An 18,648-nucleotide genomic window follows, 5' to 3' on the forward strand; every position below is an offset into this window, starting at 1 on the left:
TAAATTCTGACTACACGATTTACATCAAATAGTGAATCAAAAGAGGTTTTCATCTGCCGTCCTAAATCCCAGGTGGAAGTTAAGCCCGGAAATATACCAGTACCAGTACTAATATTTCTGAGAATGGGAAGAAAATGTGTGAATGGAAGCTGTTGCACATTATACTGTATGTAGATAAGGCAAGGACAAGAACCAGTGTATAACTCTGTGACGGTTCTATCATAGTAATCTAAAAGGTGTTTGAAGAAAGGCATCTGGACGTGCAGAGTTTCTTGAAGACGATTCGCCACTCATTCGAGTAGCTTCTTCAGTTCTTCCCACCAATCACTCAGAACTGAAGAAGCTATTTGAATGAGTGGCAAAACGTCTTCAAGAAAGTCTACAAGTCGAGCTGCTTTTCTTTAACCAAGTTTTGGACTGGTGTATGAAATTTAGATATCTGAAATAGACTTTTTGTTTACTGTAACTTCAAATGTCAGTGTTTCTGCTTAGAATTAGCCCTTTATATCTCCACAGGGACTGTGTCCTAGCTCATTGAGACTGCTGTGTTGCTCTCCCGTGTTTCTGCAGAAGCCCATAATAGATAAACCCAACACTTGTTCAAGTCAAGGCTGTGTCATAGGTTATACTACATCTTAAAGATTTGAGACTTGCAGTAGGGGTATTCAGGAGGTTTTCAATTAAAAAAAAAAATGCAAAAAACTGTAGACAGTTATGTGGGTAGATTGAACCAGAATGAAAGAAAGAGTACCGTCAATCAAAAATTTCAACATACACCAATCAAGCATAACATTATGACCACTGATAGGAGAAGTAAATATCAAATCATCAAACTTTGGACCTGGCATTTGTGACATTCCAGAGCAGGCGCCCCCCACCCCATAGCAATGACGAGCAACCCTTGATGGCAGCAATCATCCCCAGCTGGATGCAGCCAGACACAGGCACACACACAAAAAGTGTTTAGGAACAACTAAAAAAAAACGAAAGGAAAAAAAACCACAAAGAACAGCACAAGGTGTTGTCCTGGCTAGATCCCAAACTGATCAAGTATCTGTGGGATGATCCACAGATGCCCTGCCCCTCAGCCAATAGGACCCCAATATGTCCCCCATTGTGGTGTCTGTCAAACACCACAAGACACCTTCAGGAGACTCGTGTCCATTATCTAATGAGTGACAATTGCTTTGAAGCAGCAAGAGATACCTACATAATATTAGGAAGGTGGTCATAATGTTATGCCAGATTAGTGTGCAATCAAACACAACAGCAAATTCACAAAAACATCCTAAGTAAAATGTATTTATACTGTAATTGCTTGTCATGGCACTCATTCAAATACATACTGGAAGGTCAATATGTATTCATGTTCACTCAGACTTTATTGAGTCAACCTGTTTCAACACTGAACAATGCAAGATGTATATATTAATAAATCTGGGGAAATACTTGGATTAATTAATGCATCCAGTTAGTAGCCTCGTTTGGGCATTGAAAAACCTGAAATGAAATGTTTAAATTTAATTGCCGTTTGCTGCAGCAGTGCAACCACAGAAAGTTTCACCTTATGGTTGCTTTGTGTTTTCGTGGGTGTTTATCATGAAGGCTTTAAAGAAATTTGTCTTCTAATGGTGGTAGCCATCAAAGGCTCCACTCGGCAGATCAAAATAGCGTCGGCTCCGAATTGGCAAAGACTGAATAGGGGCACTTTTACCTTGCAGCCCTGTATGAATAGCTGAGGACATTCAGATAGATGAAGAGAGGGAAATTGGTAGGGGAGTAAGAGATAAGAAGACAGATGTAGATATGTTCAATCAACATGTATCTTCTGTGATGGGCTGTACATTTGATCTTGTTCAGTTTCAGCTGCTTTGATGTGTATTTGATCTCTGGGTTATAATGGGGATCACAGACAAAGGCGCCTAACCAGATGAATTGGGGAGAAAAAAACAGCAGCAGATCAAAGGCATAACCACTCACCTGAAGCTCCAGGCAAACACAACAAAAGACAAAATCTGTTTTCTACTGTCTGACGCTTTGGCATCCAAATCCATACAGGTAGTACATTTCACCCAGGTAGACCGCAGATGACAATCTGACAAAGCATGAATTATTTATCAGGAGGATCTCTTTCCATAACTGTCGGGCAAAACCAAAAAAAATGGTATGATAGCCGAATTACACCAGTCAATATTTGAGAGAATAATACCTCTGTCCTCCAAAAGCCACTTCCCTTTTGTTGATTTTCTTTTCCAAAGCACACACTGCATACCCATAATATCAAATTCAGATTGTATCAACTCATACTGCACATTTAGGCCTACAAATATAAGAACTATACATATGTAATCCGTTTCAGTTGTACCTTATGATTACGATGACTCCATCAAAGACGTTGTAGGGGTTTCTCAGGTAGTTGAACGAGCCGAAAGCTGTGAGCTTGAGGATCATCTCCAAGGAGAACATGCTGGTGAAGACGATGTTGCAGATCTCCAGAACGTTAGTGAGCTCGTCTGGCTGGCGGAGACAAATAAAAACAGACAAGTACAAGAAGAGAACAAACACAGGAAAAGATGAGAAGTGAAACATAGTGAGTCGATAGTCTAACATAGGCACAGTGGCACAAAATCAAATGTTGCAGGTGGATCATGTGACAGAAATACCAGTATATCTGCTAATTTTACTATTTCCAGTAAAAGTAAAGTTCTTTTATTACTTTCACTAATCCTTTAGGTCCAATTGAAGTTTAAAGAGAAATTCAACACAGCTGCTGAGACTCCAACTCCAATGGTGCCTTTCCAGAACAGCGCCACTACACCACCAGCACACAGGTATAAATGCTTGGTTGGTTACGACATGGGCCCCAGGTAGACCAGGTGAAAGGGCTATCAATCTAACTTAAGTTTAATGAAGAGCTTTTTGAATTGTGGTGATTCTGTAGATTTTCATCTCGGAAGATTATGACTCTGCCCAGCTGTCAACTACTCAAAGATAGGCAAAGAGGTAGATGCTGAGGTTGGCACTAAAAGCTGTAGCACACTTAGCTACAAGTCCATTTGCCTTTCTTTGGCCCTTTTGGAAACACCCTTAACTATAACTTAATATCCAGGGTTCTAAATTAACCTTTTTAATCACCAGCCAAACAGAATTTCCACTAGCCATTTTTTTATTACTTTACTTACTTTACTGTTTAGTTAGTGTCAAAGAGTCCATTTTCTTTTTTTTTTGTTTGTTTGTTTGTTTTTTCTTCTTTGTGTTTTCTGGTGGACACTGTTCATTTCCATGGTTTCTTGAACTGGTTGCACTGCAGACTGTAATGTGCGCTCAGCCACTGGGTGTCTAATACGTCATTAAGTAGTATTACGGCAGTGTTCATGGGAAATGTAGGAAGTACTGCCAAGGGGACGTATAAACGACCGAGAACAGTAGAGAGGCTCTGATAGACATGATTGCCTCATGCAACACTATCCAAACTGGCTAGTACGCTTTTATTAACACCTGCCAAAATGAATTTTAACCCGCAATTTTAACCCATAATATCAATGGGTGAGTTATCTCAAGATTCACCCCATGCTTACAACAGAGGAAATCATATATAGAGAGAAAAACTGTTTTGATATCAAACTTGTACACTTGGTTGTTCAGGTTGTTCATGGTTGTAAAATATAGATTTATTGTTGCAAAGCATTACTTTTTATTGTGTTATTAGTTACAATACTCAATACTACTCAGTACATGCAACACAGAAAAAGTCTAGCTCATTTTTTCTACATTTGTGGAAACAAATGGGGGAAAAAAGACCACCCTGCTTTTATGGCATCTTGCTCTTTCTCCATTGTTCCAACCTTTCATCTTTCTTTTGTCTATTTGTGAATCATTTTTGCTCATAGTCATACGCCATCCTCAAATGCACAAATCCGATTGGCAAAGAGAAATTATTTTTTTTTAACAATTTGAGTAATTTATCCTCACAGCTGCTCCAATTCAACACAGCAGCAGGTATTGAACTAACACAATTTGTCCTCACCGGTCCACCTTGAAAACAAGCTGGAGGAATAGATTTCTGTTCTTTTGTCTAGGAGAGCCGGTTTTAATGTAGCCATTTAGCCCTGGAAGTTACACCATCAAACTGGCTGGTAATTAACCGTGAGAGCAATAATTAGCACTTGATCACGCTGCCAGTCCACTCAATCTTGTTAACACTTGAAAAGTTGGCAGGGACGTTTGGTAGTATTTAAGAGTATTTAAGCCTTTGCAGTATTTCGGGTAATTTCGCATGCTGTCGTGTTGCTAATATGCATCTGTCTTTCCTTTTCAGTTGGCAAAATTTGAGTTGATCTCTCTGGCTTTGCTCAATATGTGAAAGAACACACACACATACCAAAGGGCTAGGTTTGGCAGAGTCGTGATTTCCAGCGCATCACTGTTCCACAGAGTTCCTCTGTAACTTCTGTAGCGACAATTCTGACATTTTCCCCGTCCCAGAATCAATAAGCACTGTGTGTGTGTTGCGTTTACATGTCTATGTGCGTATGTCTGTTTGTAATGCTACATTGTAATGTGTGTGTGTTTTGTCTCTCCTAATGAGTGTTTAGCAGTGTGAAAACATGGGCTAATGATGCGTGCCCACCACTGTCCAGACCAGCCAAACAGTGTCGGCAGCCCCTGGAGATCCATTACTGCTCTCATTACTGCAGACCTGGGAACAGATCTAAAGGCTGGTGTTTTCCGCTCGGCTGATGTTTGGGATAAAATGAGAAATTTAAATCTCACTGAAGACGTGAAGTTGACTAACAAGAGAACAGTACAGTGATTTTTTGTTTTTGTTTTGTTTTTAAAAAAGGTACGATATCAAGAAAATAACAGGGAACATCAGATACATTTTAGATTATAATGAAAAAATAATTTAGTAAAAAAGAAAAGTATATAGGAGGTCACATGTGTTGCTTGTTTATTTTAGACGTCTGTTTCTTTCAGTTGAACACCAACCAAATTGTTGATTTTTGAGTCACCACCAGAAAAATAACGACATTCATCTTATTTTCAGTGCATTTCAGGTTATCTAGTGTATGGCAGTTCCAATTACACAGCGATCGCACATATGCAAGTCTGAAGTTTTTGTACCTGGTATTTATAAAAGTCCAATGAAAAACAACCATCCACCCAGGTTGATGCCATCACACCTGCAGAGTTTAAAAGGCTGCAGACATGACTAATCTAAGGACATGACTTCCCAACTGTCAGAAAAACACGAGTATTTTATTTCTTGTTCTATCAGTCTAAGTGGAAAGTAATGAGAAACCTTTTATTAATGCTTTTAGCAGTCAATACACAGTGACTATCATCCCTGTTGTGCAACACCTTTTTATCTGTTCCATGCAGTATTCCTGTCATAGTATTTAATCAAAACCACCTGCAGAGGTTGCAGCTGCTTTGTGAAGGCCACATTACCAAGGAGTTTAACCCTGTAGGGATTTCCAACAATCCTCAGGTAACAGAGGAATGATATATTTATTAACAACTTCTATATTCGCTGCAGATGCTTAGGAACTGACAAATCTAGATCTTGTGTATAGTTCAGATTTGCTATTCTTGATTTCTTGTCTTCCACAACCTAGTTAACTGATTCTGTAATTGTGAGGCCTATGAACGCCAAATATAACTGGGATCTGCCTCTAAATCATTTCATTTTGAACATGAGCCAAATTGTATCCGAGTATCAGATGAGACAGTGACGACGTCGGCTCTCATCAGTTCGGTCATTTCCTTTCGTGTTTCAGTCTTGACATCATGGCACAGAGACACAAGCGTTTAGCCGTGTTGTTTGATCTCCATCCAGCCCTGTCTAATCTCCAAAGTTCCCGTCATGCTGTTTGCATTATTAATTCCCAAACAGCTGTTGAATTCTCTGGAGAGTCTTCTCAGTTGAGCAGTTCATCACATCCAACGGGAGATGCGATGTGGGAAGAAATCTACAGAATCTGTAAAATCTCACATTACCCGATAGTTTGGGCTGAACATTAATGCAGAGGAAGGTCAAGGCCAGTTATTGAGAGGGATATATTAAAGTACAAGCCAAAGAGCTATTCTTCATTTCAAAAATAAAATAAAGTCATCAGATGTATCTGTGAACCTTGCCTTCCCATAAAGATTTTTTTTTTTTTTTTTTTTTTTTTTTAAATTGCATACATTTAGAAAAGATAATAAGATTATAAAATAGCCATTAAAACTCTCATCTAGTTTGAGGCTATTGTTCCCAAATGGGTCTGATCATTTTCCTTGCCAGGTTATGAAAAAACAGAAGTAATACATATGCTAATATTTGGCCTGTCTCTAATTGGGCCACTGATAACACATGTATTTGCTTGATGAAGGTAAAAAAAAAAAAAATTCCCACCTGCAGCTGGTGTTCAGGAAAAAAAAAGCTCAAAAAGGTTTCACTCTGTAATGGAAGTGAAAGGGAATCAATGTGTCAAGAGTACAGTATTTGTTCACTAAATACTGTTTCCGATACATAATTTATCCAGAATGATGTAAGTATTATATTATGACCACCTTCCTAATATTGTGTAGGTCTCCCTTGTGCCTTCAAAACAGTTATGACTCATCACAGAATGGACATGGGTCTTCTGAGGGTGTCCTGTGGGGTCTGGTAACAGGATGTTGTTAGTTGGGGCCTTTGGGTCTTTTTGAGGGGAGGAGCCTCTGTGTGATCATTCCACAGATACTTGATCAGTTTGGGACCAATTTGGAAGCCAGGCCAACACTTTTTACTGTTCTTAATGTTTTTCTTTTTTTGTTGTTGTTGTTGTTCCTAACCACTTTTTGTGTGTGTCTGTTTTTCATGTTTTGGCTGCAACCCGCTGGGGATGGCTGCTGCCATCAAGGAGGTGGTGGTGTCTGGTCTGGTCTGGTCTAGGTGGGTGTCTAAGTAACATTCAAGTGAATGCCAGGTCGAAAAGTTTCCCAGCAGAACACTGAATTGTCAAAATGGCCAATGTTATTCATTTCTCCATAAAGTTGTGGCTGATTGGTGTAGAGGCGTGTTTCTAATACTCTAGCCCTGCGAAAATGGACATTAAAAATCCATGTGCTTGTGTTCATTTTATTTATTCACTCTCCAAATTATGTCTGCTTGGCTGCCAATGTAGCTGGAAGCTGAAATCATACATGCTGATACTCTGAAAGCTAAAGAATCCTAAAGTGTCAAAGGTTATGTGTAAGCACTTCTCTCCAGGAAGAGGATCACAGCGCTGAGCCAGATTAAGTCTCTGATACCGCTGTTCAAACAGAGGGAGGCATTATTCCAGTTTGCTAAACAGGCAGTGGATCCACAGACATTGCAGCTCACTAGTTCCTCCCCATTAAGGCAGCAAAGTTTCTCTCTCTTGTTCTGTCTCCCTCTATTTTTAGCCACCCCTGAGATGAGAGACGACCCACCACTGCGGCGGTGGCAGGCGTGAGTGGGCGATGGTATAGCGAGAGCAAGAAATATTGATAGAAAGACAAAGAGTTCACAAAGCAGAGTGGCAGAAAGAGACAGGAAACAGGAAGAACAAAAAAGGGGGAAAAAATGAGAAAAATTAAAGGAGGACACGGAGGATCACTTTTATTGCTTGGAAAGCTTGAGGAAAATGATCTGAACCAAAGTTCACATTCACAAAATGGATTCATTTTCTCATCACCCAGCTTACAACATGCCTCCTAGCCGGGGTGCAGACATGCTGTCCTCTAGGCTACGGAATAACACTTTACAGGCATTATAAAGGCAAAAGGTGGAAAAGGAACTTGAGGAAGAGAACATAGAGAGCTTTAGTCTGCGGAGGAGTGTGGACATAGAGTGACAGGGAGAGAAACTCAAAGAGACTGTGGATGTACACTGCAAGCATCATGGTTGTCGCTTCACTCCATAAAAACTGCAGGCACAGAGAGAGGTGGCAGCTCATTCGTCCAATCCTTCATTTTTAACTGCGATGGATGGCCTCATTCATAAATGTAGATGGAGAGTTTCCTAATAGACGTAAGTAGACTGATCAGTCACAACATCAAAAACCAAATAACACTGACCATCTTGTGACAATACAATGTTCTGCTGGCAAATGTTTGGACCTGGCATTCATTTGGATGTTACCAGACCCCACCACCACCTCATAGCAATGTCACTCCTTGATGGCAGCCGTCATCCCCAGCAGGAGGCAGCCTGACACAGGCAGACACAAAAACGGTTTAGAAATGACTCATGAAAAAACACGAAGAACGGCACAAGGTGTTGACCTGCCTCAAAATTCACTTGATCCCAAACTGACAAAGTAAAGGTTGTATAACCATTTATAAAGCTTTGGGATTCCAAACCACTGCAAGACCCATTATCCACAATTGGCCAACAGTGGTGAACCTTCTCGGGAGTGGCTGGCCGACCAAAATTACCCCAAGAGTGCAGTGATGTGTCATCCAAGAGGTCACAAAAGATCCCACAACAACATCCAAAGTACTGCAGGCCTCACTTGCCTCAGTTAAGGTCAGTGTTCGTGGCCATAAGAAAGAGACTGGTAGCAAAAAGAACATAAAGGCTCATCTCAGTTTTACCAGAAAACATCCTGATGATCGCCAAGACTTTTTCGAAAATACTCTGTGGACGGACTTTACATCTGGTGTAAAAGTGTTTTGCCCGGCCTAGGGATACCTAAACATAACATAAAAAACAACTCTCCCTCTTCCACTCTTATGAAAAGGAAACAAAGAACACGGAGTGATGCAGTCCAAAATGAAGGGATTTATTTATCCAAGCGAACATAAAGTCTTTGGGGTGAGCATTACCTAAAACAATAAACAAAACAAGCTGGATTGAAAACTGACTTGCCTAAACCAAAAGAAAAAAGGAGTCAACACAAAAACAGGTTTCTAACCTCACTCTCTACCAACAAAACAAGAGAAAAGAAGGACCAAAGTAAAAAGGCTATTCACCCCTACTAATATGGGACTGCGAACTATTACTACTATTTACAATATTTACAGGACAGATAAAACATCTAATCTGTACATAACCGAGTCAACACGGGTAACAAGAAGGCCAGATCGGGTTGGCGTCGGAGAAGATCGCGATGCGGGGGATGCAAGGCAGCCAAGGCGAGCAAGCGAGAGAGACCTGTGTCTGTTGCCAGCTCCACTTTTGAAACCGCAGCCACAGCATTTCAGAAAAAGAACATCATAGCAAATCTGGTGGTGGTAACGTGATAGTCTGTGCTGTTTTGCTGCTTCAGGACCTGGAAGACATTTTTTTTTAAATGGAACCATAAAATCTTCTGTCTACCAAAAATTCCTGAAAGAGAATGTTGGTCCATCAGCTGAAGAGAACTTGGGTTCTGTAGCAGAACAATTATTCAAAACACACCAGCCAGTCCACCTCTGAATGGATGGAGAAATCCAAATGAAGACTTTGGAGTGACCTAGTGACAGTCCTGACCTGAATCCTATTGAGATGCTGTGGCATGACCTTAAAAAGGAGGTTCATACTCGCAAACCCTCCAATGTGACTGGATTACAATGAGTGGGTCAAAATTCCTCCACAGCACTTTAAAAAGACTCATTGAAAGTTAACACAAATGTTTGATTGCAGTTGTTGCTGCCAATCGTGGCCCAACCAGTTATTAGATGTAAGGGTTTGGATTTTGTTTTCCTTTTATTATGAAATTCTTAATTTAAAAACTGCATTTAAAAACTTTGTATTTTCCATTGACTAACATAAACATTTAGGTGTGACACACTTGCACAAAAAAAAGACAGAAAAAGAAATCAGGAAGGGAGCCGACACTTTTTCACACTGCTGTATTCAGTTTGAGAACCTTCTCTTATAGGATACCTTATGATTGTTTGTTCAAGTCATTTTCTCACCATGTAACCATAGAAACAACTGAAAAATAATTTCCTAAAAGAAGATACATGAGGATAGGTTCTGAAACTGAAAATTGAGTTCTCCATTAATTAATAAATATGAAGTTGTTTCCATCGAAGTGAGTGCACAAAATATGAAAAAATGTAACGTTCTGAGTCTCATGTTTAAGGCCACTCACGCATTACATGGGGCAATGAGTTAGCATGGTGAACAACAGCTGCTGAGGTCTTGTACAGTTTTAAAAAGACCAACACTAAGACAAGAGACAATATATAGAGAGAGACGATATAGAGATATACAGTTCATAGAGTCACACAAATACAGATAGAAGATGGTTAGGGAGGCTAAGGTTGGTGACAGAAGCATTTGAAACAGAATAAATTTAACATTTAAGTCTAGCTGTACCTGCTCGTGGTGCTCGATGCCCATGCTGACGGTGTTGATGAGGATGGCGATCATGATGCCTCGGTTGAAGTACTTGCTCTCCACGATGCTCCATAACTTCATCCTAATCTCATACCATAGGTCCTTGCATCGCTTCTTGGGATTACAACCCACATGGTTCCCTGAACTATGGCGGCCTTTATTCGCCTTCTCTTTATCACCAGACTGTACGCCCTCCCGGTCTGTTTCCTCCAAGGCTCCCTCTTCTGTTTCATCATTGGCTGCACTGTGAACTGGTCCCATACCGTCACTGAGCATCAGTGCCGCGGCACACTGAGGGCAACCATCTGTGGCAGAGGCAGCGGTCAGGGCCACAGGCCCAGCGGGCGAGGAGTTCTCTGGTTTATTGTGATGCCGACAGGGAGGACCTGATGGGATGCAAAAAGATGGATGGTGTTAAAGAGTGAGCGTGTGAAGCATCTGTATACTACTTTCTTTAAAGATCTTTACAGCTACACACCGTGTCTCAACACTGCTCTCCTCTCACGCCCTCCACGTCCATTGGCTTTCCTCTCCCTGCCTTCCCGCCCCCCTCTCCCTCTACCGACACCCCGAAAGCCACGAGGTTTCCCCCGCAGAGTGTTAAAAAGGGCAACAGTCTGTCTCCGGGCCTTGCGGAGGATGTGGCAGACCAGCTGGAAGAGCTCTTCGTAGCAGTCCCCGGGTTCACTGGCCAGAGTGGAGGAGGACGAACACCGAGCTCGCTGCTCCTGCATCAGCTGATGCTCCCGCTGCTTGGTCTCTGAGAACTGGGTGGCGATGACCACGAGGCACAGGTTGATCATGAAGAAGGAACCGATCTGGAGAGACGAGAGCATGAATACAATATAAAGGGTCTACAGGTCGAAGTAGACTACTCCATGCAATGATCACTTCTAAGCAAGTGCTTCTGACTATTCTCTGAAATTACAGACTGATTAGATTTATTTGTTTATCCAGAGCAGTTAGGCTACTGCTACCGCTCCACTGTTGGTCTACTGGGCTGAACAGTTACACACATAATACAATCCACTCAAGAATTTGAAGACATTGAACTGGGGCTCTTGTCCAGTTTCTTGTGAGTATATTCCAGAAATGTCACATTACAACCTGCAAATACTGATCTGAACTACCGGGAGAGACGACCTCTTCTTTCATGATGGTGTTGTAAGTCCAACAGTTTCTCTTCCTTTATAACCTGATGCCAGGAAGTCATCAGGGGATTCAGTTTGAAAAGGACACCTTCACAAAAATACTTGGGAGGTGAATGAACGAACCAGGACAGCAACAGGTTTAACCATTGTCACTGGGTGTCATTGCAAGTGCAGTGTTTGGACTTTGACAAGATGTATTCTCCTAAGTGTTGCAGGGATGTACCTGCCTCACAATCTTTTTGACGTCATGAGTGATAAGTCTTTAAGTCACATAAAACTTGATAGAGACATGATGAAGTATCATTGATACTTAATATACTGAAATCAAGTGTAAAGCCATTAACAGCCAAAGTTAAGTATCGTAATGTAAAAGTTTGCAATTGCTTTCCATGGACAACGATCAGTGACTTCCATTTGTAGTATCAGTACATAGTGCAGTACATATGTGTCCTGTGATAGAAAGCTGAGAAGCTGAAGACCTGTTAACTCAACATGAAGCTTGGAGTCAGTCAGGCTTTTGGTCTAGTGAACTTTCAGCCTGTTCGTGCACACAAAAGAAAATTAAAAGTTATGTAGTTGTTCTAAATGTTTTCTTTCACGTTGCCCTTCTTTGACATGGGCACGAACGTCAAACAATCCATGCCAAAAACCAAACCAATGCACCGCTGAGCTCATGCATTATTTAAAATGCTTGAGGGTAGGACTGGGTCTGTTTGAATAAGACTGAGAGACGATAACATGAGCAACCAGAAAACTGGACTTGCGCACTGCTATCAACCCCCTCATGATTAATCAAGGATAACAAAGAAAATGGTGAGATCTAAGTATAGACTGAGAAATAAAGACAGATGCAAGTGTCAGAAGAAGAAAAAGAATATATCACAGTCTCCCATTTCTTAAGTCATGAAATAATCACACTTAATGGCTAGTTGGAAAAAAAAAAAGTTTTGAAGCAACCATTGCTTAAACATTTGGTTACATTATTTCAGATGTACACCAATCAGGCGTAACATTATGACCACTTTCTAATATTATGTCGGTCTCGCCTGTGTCTCTAAAAATGTTGTGACTCATCAGGGAATGGACATGGGTCTATTTGATCTTGTGGGTTGAGGGGAGGGGCCTCTGTGAATCAACCTACAGATATTTAATCAGTTTGGGATCTAGTGAATTTGGAGGTCAGGGGTCTGTTTCACAAAGCAGTTTTAACAAACTCTGACAACTATAAAAAGGCAGCATCAATGGAGCCCCGATTCAACAAATCCCCATGGCAACAGGGAAGCGGAGGGCTATGTTTTTCACCAACCTCGAAGTGGAAATCCTAATGCGCTCATATGGTGACTTTCAACACGTTTTTAGAAAGAAGTCTAACACCGCTCCAACTGTAAAAAAGAGGGAGACGGCGTGGGAGAACCTTGCTGCTCGGTTCAGTGTGTAAGTTTAAATGTGGTCCTTTACAATCACAATAATATTACAGGGGAAAACTGCTTGAATTGTAGCCTATTCATTTATTTTATGGGTGCAATCCCGAGGGGGAGAAGTGCACTTGGCAGCAGCTTAAGATGAACTATAAAAGCATTGTTCAAACAGGTCAGACCTCGGCATGGAGGTACCTCATTCTGATCGTGTTTTACACTGTACAGTAAATATTAAGTGGCTATGTGACCGCGCAGCTTTATCCCCAACATAATGCTGTTTTCACACACATAAATGTCTTCTCATCTATATCATGTTCTGTTAAATACTTAAGCCTGTTTAAACTAACACAGACTTCTACTCAGTTTAACAGAAAGAAGGCAGGTGCCCGTAGTGTGCCTAATGGACGCCTGAGTCATTTCAGGGTTAATGAACTCAGAGTTTTCACTAAACCTGCTTTGTGAAACAGACCTCAGGTCAAGACCTTGTGTTGTTCTTCATGTTTTTTTGAGTTGTTCCTAAACCTGTGTGTGTGTCAGTCTGCATTCTGCTTTGGATGGTTGCTGCCATCAAGGTGTGTCATTGCTATGGGGTCTGGGTGTCTGGTCTGGTCTAGGTGGGTGCTACATATCTTAGTAATATCTACATGAATGATTACCAGGTCCAAAAGTCTCCCAGCAGAACACTGTGTTGTCACAAGATGGCCAATGTTATTTACTTCTCCTGTGAGGGGTTTTTATGTTGTGGCTGATCAGCGTATGTGAGGAAACTGTAATGCAGACTTGCAGTTCTACATGTTTTAAGCTCCATTCTTGCGAGAGTCAGCAGGTGAAACATTAAAAAGGAGAGAAGGAAAAAACGAAGAAAAAGGGCAAGGCCACCCAGAGAAGCCAAGACGATGTGGAAGAAAGGGGAGAGAGAGGCGAAGGGATTTGGAGGGTAAAATCTATGACTCTCTAGGCCGTGATCAATGGTCGTGAGCCTGATAACCCCATTCTGCTCCGTCTGAACCACTGGGGCAGAGCCGATGTGTGTGTGTCTGTGTATGCCAGTGTGTATAAGAGTGTGACTCGTGTGTGTGTGTGTGTGAGACTGATCTTCATCGATTGATGATTGAGATTTGCGGTCAGAGCGACTAGATGAATTTTTTTTCTTTTTTGTTATGACAGCTCACAGGACTCGTGGACAGAACGGGAAGCATTGGGTCCCAGCACCCGTTGGACATCTTCACTGATCCCATCAAATATTTATACTCACACTCTACTGGAGCTGCTGCAATACAATTAGATTAGCGTGTGTGTTAGTGTTAGTGCAGCAGTGACTATGTGTTGGAAACCCCCGGTACGTGTGAATGACAGTGAAGGCATGTACTGCATGATTGTGACTGAGCCACAATGTGAATGAGTGGCAGAGATTTATGAGCCTAAAACCATTAAAGCTGCATTGATTGGTATATTTATAAAGAAGCAGGCTCATTTAAGGTGGCAGCTGAGCGAGAAATCGAGAGATATAATACCTGCACTGCTATTCCACAGAGACTTTAAGACTCTGTTAGCTCATTGTTGCGACTGCATGACACATTTAGTGTTTGCTTTTTTAACAAATACTGTAGGTCCAAAGTACACAAAGCAGAAACCATAACCACAACCCAAGACATGTACATGTTGGTATATTCAGTAATGTACCAAATGAATCTGAATCTGTCAAGACCATAGACTGTATATAAAAACTGGCGTGAAGCCAAAGCAAGTAGAGCTCCTCCTTGTGACCATCTGCGTATAGGTTATAAGCTCCACCACCTCCATGTTAGTGGATGGGACTTGGGACAATGCTGGTACATACTTGAGTAACTAAAATGCAACTTCTCAGAAAAAATGTGCACTTATTTAACGCAGCAAACTCGCAAACTCAGTTTGGCCGATGCAATGAAGTGGGTAGTAGTAGTAAAAAGTTAATTACTCAGCACAGCCACGAAATAATAAGTAGAATAATGAACTGACATGTGTACACTAGAATTCAAAACTAAGACAAGCTAGCTAGGGTAACTATAGACTAGTGATGGGCACGAAAAGATTTAATTGATACCGATGCCATTGTTGATTCTGCTTATCGATCCGATTCTCTTATCAATTCCTGCTGGGAATTTTTGGTCTAGAGAAGATAGGAGTTTGTGGTTTTGTGTAAACAACAGAAATTTTATCGCATTTCTAAACAAGAGATAAGAGCTTGTGTAAGAAAACAAATTGGTCACTGGATCTTCACTAGCACTGCTCTGCTGAGACTTAGCGATAGCTGCACTCATTGACCAGAGACTGTCGAAAACATGGCACTCTCGGTATTTAATGCCATATATTGTCATCAAATGAAGTGAAGCCACACTTTTAGCAGTTTCAGTCTCTCCACCATTCCATCTTTCTTGTCGTCATGTGAGCGTCGCTTGATGTGAATGACGTGCTTCGACATAAAGAGGATTCTTCTTCTTCTTCTTACATTTTATGGTGGTTAGTGAACAACTTTTAGGTGCATTACTGCCACCATCTGGGCTGGGATCTTTTTATAAAGATTCATAAACAGAATCACTAAGGGGGATCGATGAACATGAAGGCTAATGATATCGATGAACTGAACCAGTTGGAACCGGTTCTTTTACAGAATCGAGGTGTAAGGAGCAGTCAGGTCAATGTCTGGAAACATTCCTGTTGTTGTTCTCACTACTCTACCAGCGTTTCTGTAATTGCTGGTGTTGTATGTTGAGTATTCACAGCGAATGTGTCAAACTCAAGCAGACATTTTCTTCCCTTGTGTTTTGTCTATTTGCATGTTGCGGTGAGTTGAGCTCTCTTGGCAAACAAACAAATCAGCGCATGGGCTGCACCCTGATACCAGGTATGAGCGAGTTCATGGGGAAGATTAAATGGTGGCAAATCTGGAGGCTGGCTACTCTGACCGTGCAACTAAACAGGCCCAGGGTGGCATTTCTGAGAGCTACACTCCACATGGCTGAGCCATTTCCTGCACAAAGCCTTTAATTCCGCTGATTGTTTTTGGATAAACCGCTGTACATGATGGTAATCACCATCTCCAACTCTCTCCATCTTTATCTCGCTTTTTTTCATCTGTCTCTCCATCTGTCACTTCTATCTCCCTCTCCAAAAGCTTTCGTCCCTGTTTTCATCTAGGTCCCTTCTAGCAGCCAGCCACTCACTCTTCATCCCACTCTGCCTCCGTCAGTCTCAATTCAACACACTTAATCTGCATGGAAGTCGTGTGAGTAAATTGCCAACGCATCTCCCTCTTGGTTCTGCTTGCCGCCTTCCATCTTTGAGTACTCGGCGTCACGCAGCATTAAAGAAAACATAATTAAAAGTCTCCTCATCAGTCAGTGAGACGAGGACAAGCTGAGATATATTCGCAGAAGTTTTTACCCAGAGAACAGCGGCGGTTAAATCACTTTCCTCCACCGAGTCTCTTTGTGAGACAAGCCTTGAAATGTGCCGTAACGAAGACGACAAGAGCATGACTGTGAAATCTTTCTGCTGTGGGGAAACAAAGACAGGCAAGCAACAACTGCAGGGAACAAAATCCAGCTATACGGCTTGGTCTATCACATGGTGAATTACTGTATAACAGATTAATCTTTTATTAGTGTAGATTTGCCTCCTCCTTTAGATAATGTGTCAGACATTTCTGCTTGGGGATACAAGAGGGACCATTTCTGTTTGAGTTCCACCGTAATGGAGGTGAAATTGATACAGAAATTGATGGATGGTTCAAGTTATAAGACGCTGAGACAAAGCTAAAACCAAGTGAACTTGTTCTTGCTCTTCATTCATTGATATACTTCATGTGTTGAAGCAAACATGAAGACAGACCATACAACCTTCGTGAAGGAGGGAAGGTTACTGGACTGGGCTGCATTTGTTTTAACCAGCGTAGTCTGATTATCTGGAAACACTTAAAGACTGGTGGAAAGTTAAGGTTTATTTTAGGAAGATAAGTCTGTGAAAGTTCTCAGTCATCCAGGTCAATATATCTCCTAAAACACTGGTCTTGTAGAGTTTCTTGAAGAAGCATCTAAGAAGCATCTTCAGCTCTAAAGAACTGGTGGGGAGTTGAGTTTTAAAAAATCAGACACTGACAGTTTTTGGACATTAACAGACAGTGGTTAAGCAAGTTTCGCATGGGCTACACCCACAGAAGCTAGTTAGATGAAACATTTTCAAGAAACTCTCGAGATAGTCCACTTGCCTTTCTCAAAGGTTTTGGGATATTCATTTTAGGAACATCTGTGGGTGGTGGCCACCTGAAACTATCATGACTAGGGTCTGTGGATGGCACAATGTCTGGATTTATGGGATATTGTCCAAATTAATTTAGGTTGTATCGTCTTTTCCTTATTAGTGGTTCTTTAATGCCCCATTCACGGCCGGAAAGACTCCAGACTTAAGGTTCAGTTCAGACTGATGCCTCCCAACGAGAAGGTCCGGGTTCGAGTCAGGCTCGGGCCTTTCTTGGTGGAGTGTCCATGTTCTCCCTATGTCTGCATGGGTTTTCTCCGGCTACTCTGGTTTCCTCCCTCCAAAGACATGCTTGTTAGGTGATTGTATATTGACTCGAGCCATGACTGTGAATGGTTGTTTGTCTCTGTGTTAAAACTTTGGTAGGCTGGAGACCTGTCCAGGGTGTACCCCATCTCTCGCCTAATGACAGCAGCAACCCCCTGTGACCCTAGTGAAGATAAGGTAGTAGAAGATGTGCCTGTCTTGTCCTGTTTAGTACTTTCTGCATAAGCTTGCACACTTTATGCACAGTCTCTTGTACGCTTTCACACTCTAATGTCACTATGTACTGCACCTATTTGACCCCTTTGTAAAGTAGCTAAAACTGTGTCACAATCCACCTCTCCAATTTAGAGAAGGGGTTTCTGATTTAATTGTGATTTTAATACTCTTATGTACATATTTCATAGCCTGGAAGTTTGACCAATTTCTGTGTAAATGGCTATTAATGTGGCGGAAAACTGGTCTGGAATCACTGCTTTCCACAATGACACCTACGCAGTGATACATGTCATCTGAGCTCTATTTAGTTGCATTTATATACAACAAAATGGCTCCGATTGGTTGTAGGACTATCCAGTTACATGCAGAAGTTATTTTGTTCTCAGTATTGGCTGAAACACGCCCCATAATGGGAGGATGTGTTACCATACTCATATTCTAATAAACACTGAGCTCTGCTACATAAGGTTAGATATTTTACAGTTAACCAGATCTCCTTTGACCTGTTGTTTTTTTTTTTATTAAATACATTATTTTTTTTATCAGTGTTGTTTTTGCTTTAATTTAATTTAATTTGCACTGCAGTCCATCACCACCTCCTGGTTTCTCCTTTTTCATCGATCCATCCCTTTCATATCACTACTTTCTCTTTCTCACTCTTTTAAGATCACTCATCTTTTCCCACTTTACACATCTCATTTCCATATATAAATCTCCCCATTCCCTCCTTTTTTCCCCTCCAATTTCATCTTCTTGATTCAATTTATTCAATAGTCCCCACCAACCCTTACTCTTGCCTTCAGTTATTCCCCCCCATTTTATTCTCCTGTCTCCATCCTTCCTCAGCGATGCTTTCACATCAAAAGGCGACACCATTATATCCCAAATTGTCTGCAGCGAAGCAGTTTTAGGGGCTTGATGAGGAAGATAATGTCCAACAAAAGCAAATTTGGTATGGATGTGCCCTTCAATGTGTGTGCGG

The 18,648-nt window shown here is 41.3% G+C and overlaps 1 protein-coding gene across 1 annotated transcript in view; it reads right to left on the reverse strand.

Annotated features, from left to right (window-relative positions):
* LOC125004483 (voltage-dependent T-type calcium channel subunit alpha-1I-like) overlaps positions 1 to 18,648 on the reverse strand; it is a 228,039-nt gene that overhangs the window by 69,216 nt on the left and 140,175 nt on the right. Inside the window, exons 9-11 of the mRNA XM_047579108.1 lie at positions 10,797 to 11,136; positions 10,298 to 10,704; positions 2,366 to 2,517 (exon numbers count right to left, since the gene is read on the reverse strand). Coding sequence (XP_047435064.1) covers positions 2,366 to 2,517; positions 10,298 to 10,704; positions 10,797 to 11,136 — 899 coding nt within the window. The remainder of the gene's footprint in view (positions 1 to 2,365; positions 2,518 to 10,297; positions 10,705 to 10,796; positions 11,137 to 18,648) is intronic.

This window comes from Mugil cephalus, chromosome 2, assembly GCF_022458985.1.
Source record: "Mugil cephalus isolate CIBA_MC_2020 chromosome 2, CIBA_Mcephalus_1.1, whole genome shotgun sequence".
Lineage (NCBI taxonomy): Eukaryota > Metazoa > Chordata > Actinopteri > Mugiliformes > Mugilidae > Mugil > Mugil cephalus.